At 31.5% G+C, this 18,406-nt stretch overlaps 2 protein-coding genes across 2 annotated transcripts in view; both read left to right on the top strand.

Annotated features, from left to right (window-relative positions):
- The window catches only part of HELRODRAFT_161220 (hypothetical protein), a gene marked incomplete at both ends in the record, with an annotated part of 4,688 nt that extends 1,647 nt beyond the window's left edge, over positions 1 to 3,041 (top strand). Inside the window, 4 exons of the mRNA XM_009021161.1 lie at positions 124 to 194; positions 826 to 927; positions 2,415 to 2,537; positions 2,599 to 3,041. Of these exons, the coding sequence (XP_009019409.1) occupies positions 124 to 194; positions 826 to 927; positions 2,415 to 2,537; positions 2,599 to 3,041 (739 nt within the window). The remainder of the gene's footprint in view (positions 1 to 123; positions 195 to 825; positions 928 to 2,414; positions 2,538 to 2,598) is intronic.
- A 2,531-nt stretch (positions 3,042 to 5,572) lies between these two features.
- On the top strand, positions 5,573 to 17,514 carry HELRODRAFT_188549 (hypothetical protein; the record flags this gene model as incomplete). The annotated part of the gene is made up of 13 exons (XM_009021160.1): positions 5,573 to 5,590; positions 6,259 to 6,563; positions 7,346 to 7,523; positions 8,664 to 8,813; positions 9,573 to 9,742; positions 10,768 to 10,952; positions 12,013 to 12,094; positions 12,989 to 13,062; positions 13,994 to 14,105; positions 14,646 to 14,814; positions 15,769 to 15,928; positions 16,400 to 16,601; positions 16,921 to 17,514. The coding sequence occupies 13 exons, from the start codon at positions 5,573 to 5,575 to the stop codon at positions 17,045 to 17,047; spliced, it is 1,932 nt and encodes a 643-aa protein (XP_009019408.1). The 3' UTR covers positions 17,048 to 17,514.
- Between the last annotated feature and the right edge of the window lie 892 nt (positions 17,515 to 18,406).

Genomic DNA, 18,406 nt, shown 5'->3' with positions numbered 1-18,406 from the left:
CTATGCAGGANAGTCTAAGCAAAAACGAGAGTGCAATGTCGTTTAAGTTTTATAAATGATGGTAAATGATTGTTTGATAAATATATTGATTAAATAAAAAGTTTCACTAAACACATTTTTCAGTCTTTGTTGGGTCTCTGGTTCAATGAACTTACTGAATATGTTATTCAAACGTCTAAAGTTCATGTCACAAAGTAAAAACAATTATGATTATTTTCATATTGTAAAAAGCTTGATTTATTACACGTGTAAATATATATATTATACATAAATTTTCATCACGCGCAAGAATCAGCTACTGGTCGAATTGTTGTTTAATCGATATTTTGATTCATTTCATTCGTCGTCACGAGCTCATTTATTGTACAATCAATAGCAAATCTTGATCTCCATATTATCTGCTTGTGTGTTTTTAAAATTGATGTATGTATGTATGTATGTGTATGTATGTGAACATTCCTTCAACATGTATGTATATATAAGGCCAGCATTTCATTGTATTTATATGTTGACAAGCTTGTTTAGAAGTTGCCATAACTACTTAAACAAAAGATCGTGTAGACAGGATAGAACTGCGCTATTCGCATGTGCCGTCGTGGAAAGCGTTTGCGAATTCGCAGACATTTGCTTGCGTCGCATATACCACTTTTATGTACTTTAACATTTTATGAATGCAAATAACGAAGCAATGTCAAAACCAATAACTATCAATGGACAACCATTCCAACCTTTTTGCATGCAAAAAAGTACGCAAGTGTTAATTTCTTATATTGATGATAACACATAGTAACATAGTAATATTTATGAAAATAAAAAACATAAAAGGCCCTGGACCGGCTTACAAGTTGCGATCTCTGGTTGGACATACGGATCATTGTGTAACAAAACAAAAGAATCCTGCTTATACCATTGGGACTGGTTACAAATGTACGTTTTATAGTTTTTAAAAATTTTATTTAAACGCAAACCTTTCTAGGCTGTTGTTTATTTTATAACACAATTTTTTAACAAAATGTTAATTTTTTACCTTAATACAAACAAAAAAATTAAGTATAACATGGAGATTAAAATATTAATTTAAAAAAGTATAATTGCTGAGATTTTCGACTAAATATAGTTTTGTTATCAAGAAAGTCACAATCGTGCGGGCAAACATGCAAGCAAAGTTGTAAACAAAAAAATATATATGGGTTATGATATATATATATATATATATATATATATATATATATATATATATATATATATATATATATATATATATATATATAGATTATATATATTATCGGTAAACCATAACCCGCCATAGGCCAGTCGTCTCTCACGAGACTCGTCAGTAGTCTGCCGAATAAGGCTTATGATAACACAACTCAATTATTGTAACCAAGAAACGCAAATAGAGGTGTCGCGACCAATAGGTAAGAACAGCATCGCGTTGTTACAAGGTTTAAGAACCCATTCAAAGAGGTATTATTTGTAATTAAAAACCATTACCCGCCATATATATATCGTTTGAACAACAAGCCAAAACAACGACAAATTTGCGCTAAAACTGAATACTAATTGACTTCTGCTACTTGTATAGTGTGTGGTAATTACGCTTGCAAAAGCAGAGCTAAATTATTTGCCAACAGATTCTTGCGGTCTTGTAACAGATTAACTTTTCTCGCAGTTGGTAAAAATGCTGCAGGTTTAGTGCGTCAAGTGCTTCTCCATGTGAAATGGTTTTTGGCTGGATCTATGAGGTCTAAAGAAATGATGCTTATTAGGCAAAAAACGGACCACAACAATAGCTTGAGAAAATCTCTCTTTTTAAAAGCTTCTGAGTCAATTTTATGGCAAACAGATGTCTTGGTCATCTCAATTGACGTGACTTACGTCAGAAAAATTTCAAATAGTCTTCTACTGGTCCTCCTGAATTATTTAGTGTGAAAACTTTTTGCAATCATTCTATACTAAAAATACTTTGTCAGCCTTACATTAAAAACTTTTAATTTGTATATTCACGCGCAAGGAAAACCTAAAACCGTTTTTTCAAAGATCTTTTATAAAAAAAAGGTCTGTTGACCGTGCCAAATGCTTTGCCAGGTCGATAAAAGCCCCGCGAAAATGTTGAGGTTTTGTTCGCGACACTTTTCTAATAGCATTCATGCGATGATATAAGAGAAGTCATGTAGACTGTGTTCAAACTCCTTCAAAGTTGCGTTGAGATTATGAAATATTAGCAACATTGTCAATATGAATCTGAAAACGTTTAAACACACCACTGCTTAAAACTTGTCAGCAGTAACCTGCGACATCATAGAGTACACTTATGTATTTGAGTACTTTCATCAGATCATATTAGCGGCTTTCTATTTATTGTTTGCTATTGTTTGCTATTTTTTGGTTATTTTGCATTTTTTGAAAATAAGTTGTTCTAATAGGGTCATGTACGGACATCCCTGGACCTAGTTACAATTTCAAATCAGAATTGACAAATACGGGCCTTCAACTTCCAAGAACTGCCCTTATACTTGGCAGACCAAAAACTAAAGGTTGTTTCATTAATTGTTTCACCATAGATATATAAATTAGATATTTATTAATAAGAACCAGAGGTATTACCCGGTCCCGGTCAATATGAGCCTAAATTATTAAAATCCCTTTCTTCAATATCTCTGGGAAATCGATCAAAGTCATCTCCAAATCTTAACCCTCCTCCCAACGCTTACACAATAAATGATGGGATTGGAAAGAAATGCCCTGTTCAAGGAACTCCACCTGCAATGTTGATAAGAAGCCGCACTGAGTTTGGTAGCATTTACTATCCATCCACAAAAGCTGCAGTTCCAGGTCCTGGATCTTACAAACAAGTTGAGATGAAAAAGGATGTTCCAATTGTGATAAAAAATCGATGTAAAGTGAAAGATTATAACACAGCCCTGAACAACCCAGCACCCGGATCATACAACTTGCCAAGCTTTGTGGACAAGCCAAAGGGATTTCATATGGGAATTCGTCATTCATCATGTGTCATGCCAACATACTCTCATGAATGAAACATCTGTTTGCCAACATTTCTTTTCCTTTTACGGAAGTGATTATTTATTTTTGACTAATTAACAAACCATCAAATGCTTATAAATTGTTAATAAATATTTTTCAAAAACAAGACAAATGTGATTTAAAATGACAAAAATTATTTTATTATGGTGATTAAAATTATTACTAATATAATTCTCTTTGATATACTTCAGATTGTTGAATAAATTCTTTGTTAAAAAAGTAAGTTATAATTTTTCCCTGAATTTCTTCACATAATTTGTCAGTAGCTCAAACCTTTCCGTCCTGAGATTTCATATGATTTCGTCTTTATTGCGCATTTATTTGCTAGGCTGTTTGCATGCCCATTATTCTGCCAAAAACAGTTTTAACTAATGGTTAATTAATGTTAAATATAAAAAATTGTAGTATCTTATAGACTAACTCATGATGATGTTGGCAGGGCAGCTCAGAGACATTTCGATGGGAGCAGGTTTTTTACTAAATCAATTTGTCTTGTACTTTTCGATGTTCTAAAATCATAAAAGGAATGAAAACCTCAGTGTTGCCTATATATCATTTTACATATATCTTTCGGGCCAAGACACTCGTTTCTTTGGGTAAACCAGGAAGATACCAAATGAAATATGAAAATATTTAGATTGCTATGTCTTGATTATAATTGTTTTTAAAATTGTCAGAAATTACTACTTCAGTAACTGAATAGTAAATGACTGGAAAGGTCATCAGTCACATATTACGAGACAAAAAAAGGTCCAAAAAATTTGCTATTTGAATACACATGCGGCCCTTCAAATGTCAAATAGTTCTAAATGCGGCCCTCACAATAAAAAGTTTGCCCACCCATGCTTTATAAAGTAATTCATTATAATAGCACTAATGCCTTATAATTATTTATTACCAATTAAAATTTAAAAAATTAATTATTTCAAATAAAACAACACATAAAATAAATGAAATTCACAATAATGTGATTTAGAATTTATTTCAAAATTTTCCTTCAATTACTTAAACCAAAAAACATTTGAAAAGATTTAACAAAAAAAGAAAAAGAAACAAAAAAGAAAACACCATTTTTTAGCATTTCTAACAATTTGTTCGCAGTATCAGTGATATTTTCAAACAGTATATTTATCATTATTATTGAAAATATTATTTAATTAATGATAAAAAATGGAAATTAAATAAAAAAGCATAATTGAAAAAGTGCCTATCATGGACGTCATGTTCGTATTTGTTTGTACCATATTTGTTTTTTGTATTGTATGCTTAATGCGTGTGTGTGCACACAAAACAAAACAAAAAAAATCACTAGACATAAAAAGGAGACGATAAAAAGTTACCTACCTTACTTACCTGTTGTCAATTATTTTTTTCTAAACTTTAATTTAATTGCCTATGTTCAATTAACTTAGATCTCACCTACGTTCAACTAACTCTCAACTAATAATATTTGGTAAATTTTTTTTTAATTATTCTTAATTATTCTTTAAAAATCAGGATCTGACAGACGCAGAAACTGTAACAACATGCAAGGCAGTGAAACAAAATTAAACAAATAAGTGAGAAAATAAATACAAAAAGTGAGGAAGAGAAATGATAAAACATGAAAAATAAAATGTTAGAATAAATAAATAATAATAATAAGACAAATAAAAGAAAAGTAATTGACGATGGAATATAAAATGAAGTAACGGCAAATTGATAGACTAGATGATGACTTAGTGGGTTAGTGAGGTGATCGATAGATAAAGGCTAGACCTGTGTGTGAAAAAGTTTAATGAGTATTAATATATTTGGTGACTTATTAATAGACTAAATGATGACTTAGTGAGTTAGTGAGGTGATCGATAAAAGTGAGGTGATCAATAAGTAAAAACTAGTTCAGTAATAATGAAGTTTTCTTAAGTGCTAATATGTTTGAGGTGTCTTGTGATGAAGGTTTTTTCCTGGCATGTAGATTGGGCGACGACTTGATAGTTATGTTTGATTGGTGGTAGTAGAGGATGGGTGACGTGGTTGTTGTTATTTTCTATTTTCTTGAACAGCCTTGAATCGAGTGTGTTGAATATCTGAGTGATCGTAGGATATGATGCAGGTAGGTAGTTGAAGCGAATTAATTTTTTGATGAGAGATTGTAGCTGCTGAAGTTGTTGTTGCGTGGCAAAACCAGACCAGGAGGGAGCTGCATATTTGATGTGTGAGATGATGAGTGATTCGGTGATGTCGAATAATTTATTTTATGGAAATCGAATGTAATGTTTATACCAGCTAATTTATCATCGTACATTTCAATATTTTTTACTATTAAAATGATGTTTCGCTACAGAGTGCCATTTCACTCCAACGATTTCGCTACAGAGTGTCATTTCACTTCAACGATTTTGTAACCAATTACCCATCCTGTTTCAATAATTCTTATGCCGTTGTTTTGAAAAACAGAATGATTAAATCAAATTTAAAAAATTTTGTGTTTTGATTAGTTAGTTCGCAATCAATATCGATATCGCAATTAAATTAAATTAAGATGTTTTTAAATGTCAAGGTCGGTCCTTCCTTCGATATGTTGGTTGATCAGGCTATCATCAGGCATGTGCTTATGTATGTGTGTATGCTTGTTGAAAAAAAAATTAACAAACACATACGTTACGAGTATATTATCGTATATCTCCAACACAGGACCTTGTTCGTTTAAATTTGTTACGTTTGATGACGTAACTTTGACGTTGAAGTTCATCTTGACAAAGTCAATATTTCCCTATATATACAACAAGGAGCACTGATGATGATTCATTCGGAATCGAAATATGGCCTTATTTGCAGCATGAATTCGAAAAATAAATTTATTTTAAATATTAATAAATTAACGTTCACCAAAAAACTTTAGTGAGAAAAATCTAAAAAACGAACTATAAACATATTAACGCCAAACATTCGGTAGAATTTATAGAATATTGTAAAAATTATGGTCTATTACCAACACATATATATATATATATATATATATATATATATATATATATATATACATACATATATACATTTCTAAAAATCTGGCAAAATAAATATCTGTGTCGTTGCGGCGCGGAGGCGGACCAATTTGGTCATCATGGTTTTGTTTGCCGTTTAGGTGGAGGCCGTCAACTTCGTCATTCAGCTTTGAATGATTACATTTGCCGGCTTTTTTCTAAAGCTTATATTCCTGTTTTGAAGGAACCATCTGGCATTTCAGTGCAAGATGGCAAGCGACCAGACGGTTGTACTCTTACTCCCTGGAGAGCTGGTAAATGTTTGGCTTGGGATGTTACGGTTCCTGGTACCTTGGCCGAGCGCTACGTTCACCTTACCAGCAAAGAATGTGGTTTGGCTGCAATCAGGGCATCGGACGAAAAAATCAAAAAATATGAACACGCCCTGCCTTCCTTAGACTTTTTGCCAATATATATCGAGGTCCTTGGACCCATGGACCCCAATACTTTAAAATTTATTAAAACATTGTGTAAAATGATTGGTGTTCGGTCAGGTGACAACAGAGAGTTCTTTTTTGCAATAAACCACATCTCGTGTTTGTTGCAGCGATTTCTGCGTGTTTGTGTGTCGGAAAATATTAATTTAAACGCCGACGTGTGAGACTAACGATACATTTAAGTGTTAACCCTTTTAATCAGATGTTTGACTGTTTGGTGTCATTCATCACGATTTGGTTTTAATATACATATATACATGTATATACACATATCCATGGCATATATATATATATATATATATATATATATATATATATATACACACACACATATATATATATCCATGCTTTTTGCAGATATTCAGATATTGTGATATTCTAAGTATAAGATTTACATACGGGAAAGTTTTAAAGCAAAGATATTGTAGTAATAACGTCATTTTTAGTTCTTTGTCGATGCTTAAAAGTTAAGCTAAGTTTACCTTTAAATTTAAAAACAAACAGATGAGAGATGTTATTAATTAATTATTAATTAGTATTGGGGTTTGTTTTGTTAAGAAGTTTCTGTATAATTAATAATTGGCTGACGACAAACAATAGGACGATGTCGATGGTAGCAGCTAATAAATCTCTGGTGGAAATTGCTGAAATTAAGTCTCTCAAAAAACTACCTTCCTCCACTGATTTGTCATTTCATTTTGAAAGCCAGGATCTTTTTCGGGAATGTTTCAATTTTTTTAAAGAATTTTTTTTTGAAGGACTTTTTTGCGACGTAGAAATAAGAATTGGTATTCATTCAATAAAATGTCATAAAATTATTTTATCATCAATCAGTGGATATTTTAAGTCAATGTTCCTGACTGACATGTCTGAATCTAGAAATGGTGTTGTTAAGTTGGAGGATATAGATCCGGATGCAACTTTAAGTCTTGTGCAATATGCTTATACTTCACAGTTACTCATCACAGTTGAGAATGTTCAGCCACTTCTGTTTGCCAGTTCTATATTACAGGTGAATTGCAAATAATAAAATATCAAATATGCATGCCTTGTTTCATGTTCAAATAGCAACCTGCACTGTAACACCAGCCTTGATTTTTAAAAATTTTTGCAATACATCAAATGCTTTTAAATGCTTAGCATTAAATAAGTTTTACTTTTTTTTATTCTTTATTTATAATAATAAAATGATGATTGTCTGTTGTCTGGATTGTTTCAAACTTTCTCAGTGGGGCTATCTGTTTGGTAATTTCATTAGAAGTTCAAAATTATGCAATTCTCCATAATTCAATTATCCATTCAAGTACATCACTATGCAAATTGAAAAAATAAATTCCTTGTAAGCCAGTGTGATAAAATAATATATGAAAATGTTTCAGAAAAAATAAGAACAAAGGTAACTAAATGAGCTTAGAAATTGAAGTTTGGTTGAGGATAAGATTTAAATCAGGAAGACCATGGTAGGGAGAGTACCACTTTAACTTAAAGGAAGCTACTTATTGATTGTTAATGTGAATAATAAATAATGAAAATTTGTTGAGAAATTATGTTTCTTTAATGCTTAAAATAATTTGCTCTTACAATAGTTTATATATCTGAAAAAAATTAAAAATTAAAAAAGTTGTACTTATAAAAGAAAAATATGACATTCACAGTCACAAAAAATGTTGTTACACTCATTTAGTGTAATGCTAAAGATTAGTCCACAACACCTGGCATTTTTGTGTAAAGATTTCTCTTAAAATTTTGTTATTTTCATGCTTTTAAAATTGAAAGTTTTGATAAACTATGTGTGTAATATTTTTCAGCTCGTGTGCTCCGCATTATGAAAGGTGCAATATGTAGGACTTGCTATAATAGCTGTTTACTTAGAGGAAAAAAATTGGAAGCAAAGATCATAAGTTGTTAGAAGAATGAAGAATGTAGTTGTTGTAGGTAAATAAATAAAGATATCGCCAGTGTAACATGCCTTTTGTGATAGCTGACTAGTCTTGAGCTAAGTAATGAGATACTTAATATAAATGTTATTAATACTTAATATAAATATTATTAATATAATATGTAATGTAAAATGGTGTCACCATACAATGTTTTTTTAATTTTTATGGTTTTTAGAATTAATTATTGAATTGTTTATTTAAAAACTAATTAGATTGATTCTGTGTCAAGAACGTGTTGTGAGTTCATGGCATCTCACTTGGATGAGACCAATTGCTTAGAAGTTTTATCTTTCGCTAATCACCTTGGTCACAAACTTCTTGTTAATAAAGCTCAAATCTTTATAATCAGGAATTTCAGGGAGGTAGTAAATTTTTTTCCAAATTAAATTGGTTGCATTAAAATGTTCAAGTTCATAAAATTTTGCAGACTTTTTTAATTTACTCATTTGTTTTGTTTTTCAACCAAGTTATGAAGTTTATTGGGCTTTCAATATAGCACTAGATTTTGTTTTAATAGTTTGAATAAATTTCATTGATTCTACAACAAACTCACTTCCTCACTTCCACCCTTCTGTGTTTATGTGAAATGTATTTATATATGTTGAAGTACTTTAATGCTGAATCAAATGCTCTTTATTCCAAGTTTTTCATTTGATTTTAACGGGATACTTTTTTTTTATTCAATTTCATATTTTCCTCTATTTACATCAACTTGTTTTACTATGTGAATGATGACATGATATATCTGAGTCACATGCATTCAATTTGCTTCAACCACTGTATATTTTTCATTCATGAAGCTTTGGACTAGGATGGCCCTGTTGTATTCTCTCCATTAAATACTGTTTTGTTCAGTTCCCTTGCCAAAATTGTCATGTTTTTAATAAGTGGTACTAGGTTTTTACATGTCAAGTTTACTATGGAAAATAGGGTATATTTATATAATATCTAGCTATATATAATTTATTATATATATATGTATATATATATATATATATGTGTGTGTGTATATATATATATATATATATATATATATATATATATATATATATATATATATATATATATATGATTACATCCACGTTTATTAAAATGTAAGGTACTTTTTGTTTGAATTTAAGATTTCTCAGATACCCGAACTTTTAAAGTTGTCTTATAAATTATTTCTGCCGATAATATGCGCTGATGATTTGTGTGTGGACAGAGAAGAGGACGTTTACGACGTTGTCATCAAATGGATTAAGTATGACGTTGTTAACAACATTAAATACATTGTACCATTATTGAAAAAGTTAGTAGATTTTGTTACATTATGTTTAGAATATTTGCTAAAAAGGTTTAAAAATAATTGCCGATTTCATTCTGTAATTTCAGATGTGTAGTTGTTGAGTTTTCAATTAAATTATTCTTATAAAAGTTTCAGTCTTCTTTCTCGTTGGATCGCCGATTTTTTAAAAGTGTGCGTTCAATAACATTCTTTACTTCTGTTATAAATAACTGCCTAATCTTACAGACCGTCATCTTATATATCACACGTAAAAAGTTTATTAATTTTAAGTAATGAATTATCTAAATAGTTTTAAGAACTCAACAAAACTGCAAAATGATAATCATATTTATTAAAACTTGATATTTGAGTTGGACTGTGTGGTAAACGTTCTAGCAGCAAGAAGAACAACTTAAGGAGCGATGGAAAGCGAGAATGGAAACAATTATAATTATAATGGACATAAATTTAGGACAACGAGAATTTAACGAGGCATATGACGTTTAAGTGAGAGCATTGAAAGTTGGATTATCAGTTGAAATTGTTTGTCGATAAATTAATGTTGGTCAGAAGGCAGAAGATGTGAGTGATTGGAATACATCTGTTTTCATATAAACAGAAGATAAATTTTATAAATCAGAAAATTGTTAAACGGGAATAGTTCTAGATTCGGATCATATTTTAACAAGAGATACAAAATATTTTGACACTAGCACTGGATTATTATTTTACGAATTTTTGTTAGGTGGGTTAAACTGGCTTAACATTCAAATCTTTTTTTGTTTTTGACCTAGGTAGTTGTTGAATAATTATCCAATTTATTATGGTTAAGGATACATTTCACGGGTAGAGTCATTGTAATATCTCTATTCTAAATATTTGCTGCTGATGAGAGTAAAGTTTATGAAGAAAAAAAAAATTTGATTTCTAACGTAATTTTTTAGAATGAATTATTGAATTTTAATTTCTTACCTAATTGTTCTGAAATGAATAAATTTCAATTTTTTGATGAAAAAGTTGAAAGACTGGTAAGAATTTTTTATTTTCAGTATCCGTTTTACATATTTCTTGCCGTCGACTCTGGTTGATATCGTCAGCACTGAAGAATTGATTAGAACGAATTTGGATTGTAGAGACTTGGTCGACGATGCAAAAGATTACTGCCTGTTCAAGGCTAATGTTATCTATGGTTATAAAGGTGTTAAAAAACATAGGCCAAGAAAGATTTATTCGGGTAAATTTATTCACGTTACATAATTAAACGTTATTAATGCTTTCGCTATTCGTAACTATAGGTACAGCTCGGTTCTGTTTTGTTTTGTATTTTGTCAATAATGGCTAAATTTTGCATGTTCATTTTCGACAACCAACCAAAAGTTTTGAAATATCTATGAGTATGACAGAAGCAATTAGCAAGTTGCCAACAGCAAAAGTTATGAAAATCATAAAAGTTTGTCTTATTTGGTAAAATAGTCTCTGTTTTCTGATGTTAAATAGTCGTGACTTGTGAAAGTTGGCCTTATTATTATTAATTTCAAGAAGTTGTGGTTGAAAACGAGATGAACACTGGACTGCAAACTCTTCACTGCGATTTAAAAAGGTTTCAAAACCTAGAGAAAGAAAAATTATGAAATCAAAAATTTTTAGGATTTCATTTGTCTTAAACAGTAGACAAAAACGATGAAAAAGACGACGATGATTGTATTCTAATAAAAAAATACGTCTAAGTATTAATAATAATAATATAATAATATAATATAATAATAATAATAATATAATTGCTGCTAATTTGAACGCTCTACATTTGCTAACACCGATATACAAACGATATTGGGGTCGATCTAACTTACGATACAAACATTTTTTAGGGTAGGGTCTAAGTTCAAATCACATGTAATAATAGCCATCATTATTACGTATTACCACATTCAATCTGAATCAATCAATCAGTCTTCTTATTTATTGAAACTGGTTCAAGTGAGCTTTATTTAATGAGCCGAATATTGAAGAGATATATCCAGGTCTCTCCCGTTTTTCACGCCAGGAGATATCCTGATGAGTCGAAATTTAAAAGCCTTGTAAATATTGATTGGAGAAAATTAAAATAAAGGGAAAGTGTGACAGATTTTATATAAAGTTATTACTGATTAAAATGATAACCTTTCAATTTTGTTTAATTTTTGTACGCATGATTTATTGAACGTTTGTATACATTTTTGGCGGTTGACAAATTCTCACAATCTGGTTTATTCGTTCGTTCGTTCGTTCATGCATTCATGCATTCATTCATTCAGGTGTTATGTTTTGTGTTGGTGGTCGTGGATTTGATGGCAACCCGTTCAAATCTATCGAATGCTACGATGTCTACAACGACAGGTTGTTAGAATATTTAAGGAATTCATTTTAAAATTTGTACAAAGAACTTTAGATTTGGATTTATTCAATTCATTTTTTGTTGTTTTTCCCAAATGTTTAGGATTTCATCCTTAATTAAGAATTGCAGGTAAAAGAGACTGACACATGACTGCTGAGCTGATTTGTCTTCTAGCGAAACAACTTATAACCTAGACGGGAGATACTTAAATGGATGTTTTCTGGAGAAATTTTCAAATTACATCCTCTTATACACGATTCAATATAATATTATATAATAATAAGAATGAGCGCAAACAAGCGATAGATTAAAAACCAGAATAATTCTGTATATTGTGAAGTAGAATGATTACCAACTACCAAAGGTTGAGTTGCAGAAAGGGACTACCCACAACCATGGCCGCCAATAAGTGAGGAGTCGGATTTTTTTTACTTCATACTAGGCTATTCGGTCTATTCCATGGAAAATGAAATCACCCAGCAGCTTAACTTTTGCCATTAAGCACGTTAAACCGGCACATTAATTCCGATAGCAAACGTTGCTTCCGTTGAAAGAAATTGCTTAAAACACTGATTTAAAATTTTTATGCATCAGCAGAGGATCACAAGCTCGTTTAAGATGTTAAGGGTCAGATTCCAACTTGATTAGGCAACCCTCCATGGTTGACCACTCAAACACCGGGTGTGCTTGTCATGTCTGATAAATTCGAGATACTAATCTCTGATGCATGCAAACTACGTGTTATGAACTTCAATTTCAGCGAAAAATATTGAATTAAATTCAGAGCTGGTTGCAGCATCCATCTTCTTATAAACCAAGCAGAATGTTGATTTATTCTTATATAGTTTATTGTGATACTTTTAAAATTCATCAACCATTTTCACTTAATTATTCAGAACCATTATCCTTTTAATGAAACTTAAAGTTGTAAAATATTTCTTCCGCAATATATTTGAAAAAAAACATCAAAGTTGAAATAAGTTTCATTGCATTTTGAATTATTTTGTAAATATTGCGACGATATAAATTTTTTTAGTTACTTTTAAAATTGTACAAATTTTCCAATTATTTAATTTAAAGCAATAACTGGAAGTATAAAACGCCAAAAAATATTTCAAAATTATTTTTATTGAACGAGTAACATTATTATCACGTAAGGTGGTTTCCCGTCTCAGATATGTCAACGAGAAGAAGGCATGTGGGCGTGGTGTCCGTGAATGGTTGGTTGGCCGATTGATTGATTGGTTGGCTGATTGGTTGGTTGGCTGTTTGATTGGGGTGGCTGGTTGATTGGTTGGTTGGTTAGTTGGATAGTTGATTGGTTGGCTGGTTGTTTGGTTGGATGGATGGTTGTTTGGTTGGTTGGATGGATGTTTGGTTGAATGGGTAGATGTTTGATTGGATGATTGATTGATTAAGTGGCTGGTTGGTTGATTGATTGGTTGACTAGTTGATTGGTTGATTGATTTGTTGATTAGTTGGATGGTTGGCTGGTTGATTGATTGATTGATTGATTAAGTCGTTGATTAGTTTTTTGGTTGTTTGGTTGTTTGGTTGGATGGATGGTTAGATGATTGGTTGGTAGGATGGATGGTTGGTTGGATGGATGGATGGTTGATTGGTTGGTTGGTTGGTTGGATGGTTGGTTGGTTATCTGATTTGTTGGTTATCGGATTGGTTAGCTGAACTTTATATATGTTTTAAAGTTGTTAATGGCTAAATGGTTTTCCCGCTTACCTAATTAAATTTTAATTAAATAATTTTCTAACGACCGTTTTTTAAAATTGCACGGGAAGTTTCTATCCTTTCATACCGCGGTATTATATTGCGTTAACAGAGAGCCTTGCTAATTGCGATTCATATAGATTAGTTAGAAACTTTTATCTATAAACACTGACCAGGTAAATTGTTTGCTGCCGGAGGGCACGATGGCGTGACTCACTTGAAATCAGGCGAGATGTTCGATCCACAAACTAATACCTGGACTCCTATTGCGGACATGTCAAAGTTGCGGTAGTTATATTGCGCAATTATCAAGCAATTGAGTACTTTTATTTTCCAGTACTAAAATGGCTTTTTAAATAGATTACATTTGATAAAGGACAAATATTTAATTAAACTTTAATATTTAATTCAGAGTGATGTAAAGGAATTATTAGCATTAATTTTTTTTTATTTTATCGCTCTACGAATAAAGTTGTAGAATATAGCGTAGAGATTGGAGAATAGCTTTTTTTAATATCGACTGCACGGGACTACATGGAAGTTTCTCGATCGACCTGAACATCGATCGAAATTGAGAAATGTGGTAGTATAATAATTGTTTGAAATGAAATAGGTGATGCAGAGGGGTTGGAATTGGCGAGGATCGCTTGAGTTTACGTGGGAAAAATTTGAAGTAATCAGATTGGCATTGGGTAAAAAATAATTTGTGTTAAAAATTTTTTTGTTGAGTTTAAAGACTGAGAAGGTGTTAATAGGGTAATATTGTTTGTTTGTAGTTTATTTTATTGTTTAAAACAGCTTCACTGTGTGTTAAATATTACTATTCAGGAGAGGAATAGCCTTAGCCTATTTAAATGGATCTATATATGCAGTTGGAGGATTGGACGATCATTCATGCTTCCCGACCGTCGAACGCTACGATATTGCCTCAGACACATGGTTCGAAGTAAAAAAAATGAACTACTCTAGAGGAGGCGTAGCGCTTGTATCATACCAAGTTAATTTTTTTTTAATTTTTTCATCCATTTTTTTAATCACCTCTGTACTAACTTCTGCCGTCGATTTATCCGTGACATCTATTAACATTTTAGGGTCGCCGGCTAAGTTCTCAATCGTTACTCACTCTTCCTGTCGTTCTTCCACATGTTATTACCTCGATTCCTTTCAAATCCCTGTCTTTCAAACTTTTTTGTAGGTCCTGATCCATTGCATTTCATGGCTTTTTTCTCTGACGGTGACATATTTCATCGTGTGCAAGGCCGTTCAACTGATCTCTTCATTACCGTCTATGTTTCTTATTCTAATTATTCTTCTAATTATTTCGTTTCCCCTGCATTTATCCAGTCTGCATAGTTCGTAAGCAACCGGTGAAGATTTTATATTAGTTTTTAACATAAATGAGTGAAGGAGTTTTTTTATTGATATTTCAGTTCCGATATAAAACGATATTGTTCATTCTATTTTTATTACGTCGGACGCAATATAAACTACAACACACTGAACAGGCTTGTTGGCTGTCGGATTATTTTACTGTACTATTTATTCCTGTATGTTAGTTTTTTAGATCTTAAACTCATCTCTAATTTGTCCGTTCATTTTTGTTTTTCTATCATTTCTAAACTTATCTTATTATCTTATCTTAAATTATCTTTTTCTAAACGCACTTGGAAGCAGCATGCATTATAAAGCATTATAGCTACTCCTTGTTTTCATTACGTGGACTTCGCGTTCTGTCAACAAGACCGACCTTAGCACGCTTTCACGTAAGTATGGTTCCACTGATTTTTTGACATCTTCACTACCGTTTTAAGCTATATCCATGTTTTTTATTTTTACAGAATTTACTTTTTTGTATTAAATAATGGTTTGCATTGTACGACGATGTTTTGATTGTTAGGCATTTTAGATAATGCTGAAAAATCATTTGTATAATAAACCATTATTTATTCAGAGCAGTTTGTATGCTGTTGGAGGCAACGATGGCTCTTTGTCTTTAGAATCTTGCGAATCTTATGATTCTAGCGCTAACAATTGGGTGGTTATAGAACCAATGAACAAACGAAGAGCTGGTGCTGGAGCTACAGAATTAGATGGATACATCTATGTCGCAGGTTAATCATCTTTAGAAAACCTCGGCTTTTATGATTCTTTGCCGGTGGCTAATACTGTAAAATGCGTAAAACAGACATTGTTAGTTGACAATTGAGAAAACTTCAGAACTAAATTGGGTAAACTGTTTTATGGCATAAAGTCAAGTTGTATAGTTCAATATTAAAGAAAAATATATAATAAATTGTAAATATAAGTTACATGCAGAAAGATTTAAACTAATTGCTGACACATAAGATAATTTGGGTTCATTAACACAAAGGTATATTTACAATCCGATGATCAGCTCATAAGACATGCATATTGAATCACACAAAGTGTAAACGAGTGGTGTGCGTTTGATGTTGAGTTATACTAACATGTCTTTTTTAATATTTTATAATTTTCTTCACTTCACTTAACTTTTGCTATATATTTACTAATGAAACTCGAGCACCAAGCTGACTTGTTTTTTAAATTTTATCTCGTTGAAGGTGGTTTCGATGATAATGCACCGTTAGATAGTGTTGAACGGTACAATGTTGCCGACAACCAATGGACTATTATTACTCCAATGTCGCGCCCTAGAGGAGGGGTTGGCATTTCATCTTTGGCTGGAAAAATATTTGCCGTTGGAGGGCATGATGGTCATAAATATCTCGATTCGGTTGAGGAGTACGATCCAGAAAAATCCGAGTATGCTCCATCTAAATTATTTTTTTATATTTTAATTCATTATTTCAACGCTGCTTTTAATTAAACCATTATAATTATAACTTGTAACTTTGTTTTATTATTTGTTTTAGTCATCACACTTTTTATTATTTTTATCCATTTACCGTGCTTAATTACTTAATATATTCTTATTCGCTCGGTCATTGGCGCTTCATAAATGACGTTATTATTATTATTATTAAATGATATAATAATAATAATAGTAATAATAATAATAATTGCCGAAATGACGTTTATTTATTAGCTGCTCAATTTATCGCAACTTATTTTCGAAATTCAGGTGGAGCCAGGTAGCGAAGATAGGGACATGTCGGGCAGGGGCTGGCGTCGTCACTGTCCTATGCTCGCTATCCAGTCTTGTTGATATTACTAATTCAATATCAACTTCTCCGGGGGATATAATTTAACATTCTGCCATTTATTTTAACATTGGATAGTTTCTATTGGTGTAAATATTTGAAATGTAACTACTAATTTTCCTAAATAAAATTTATTTAAAATAATGAAAGAGTCAAGTTTACATGCATCCCAGCTTTGATTGTCTCTGTTTTATTTATTTCGGTTTTACATATTTTGCTTTTTATAATAATGTTATCAAGTGAAGTGCGCCATGTATATGCTTTGAGGATGCCCGGTTGACGACGCATCGGTATGGCGTCCAAAGACTTGTTCGAATAATTACAAAGTTGGTTGTGACAAATTTTGATTGGTTTTTCATTTTTTAGATTGTTTAACTGTAATATCAACTCGAACTGTATGTAACAGGTGGTGATATTGATCTGGGACATTGTCTATGGAAACCTTACAAAACTGAAAAAAACAAATATTTAAACAAAAGGATTTTTTGTCGGTTGGAAAATAAAAAATTAACTATAATACTTTATTTCTTTAACGAACTTTGAAGACAGGCACATTCAATATCAATTCTGGAATGCATGATTTTCATAATTTCTATGATCACTCCCAAGTTTGTTAACGCTTTTGCATACTACAAGCAGCGCCTTAGTTTTATAGATTCCTTTTGTCGATTTAGAAAAATAAAAAAGTAAATAAAACAGTTATGTAAGAAAAAAATGATGATGCAGGCATATTGCGTTTTTGCAAAACTAATTTTATGCACTTTAATGCGAACAGGGATGCTCTTCATGACAAAATAGTTCAAATGTTTTTTAATACACTTCATGCAAAGTGATATAACGAAAAAAATTATGGCTGGGTATATTAAATTAGGAAATTGGTTCTTTAAAATTAATCCAGTTTACAAATTATTGTGAAATATATGATTTTCAGTTAGATTGTCTATTGCATGTCACATTTAAAAACGTTTGCTCAAAGTTGGAGTATCTATCTTCTCCACTTATTTTTAAATAAATTTTCCCGATAAGTCATCATGATGCCAGGCAAAGCTAAAGAAATGTAAGTATGGGCCGTGGACACTTGGACAGTGTACGTGTAAGTATAAATTCATTGGTGTATAAATTATGCAAGTGTACGCATGTTTTAATATTTTCAGCGCAATTTCAATGATATTTTTTCCATGTTCATCTTCGGTCATTTGCATGCACTAGTTTTATGCAACAAAGGAATGGCAACGTTGGTGTTATCTTGCCTACATCTTACACCGTATCTTTCTGAGCAAGTCACTCGCTCATTGAAATGAACGGCTGATTCCGGTAGATAGAAAGTAAAATATAGATGATCACGAGGTCGTCGTACTTTGCGTTCACGCGATTAATTCATGTTTAACTCTAACCTCTCTGCACTTC

This window comes from Helobdella robusta (assembly GCF_000326865.2).
Source record: "Helobdella robusta unplaced genomic scaffold HELROscaffold_3, whole genome shotgun sequence".
In the NCBI taxonomy this organism is placed as follows: Eukaryota; Metazoa; Annelida; class Clitellata; order Rhynchobdellida; family Glossiphoniidae; genus Helobdella; species Helobdella robusta.
Note: the sequence above shows the minus strand (reverse complement) of the source record. Positions and strands in the feature narration are given on the sequence as shown.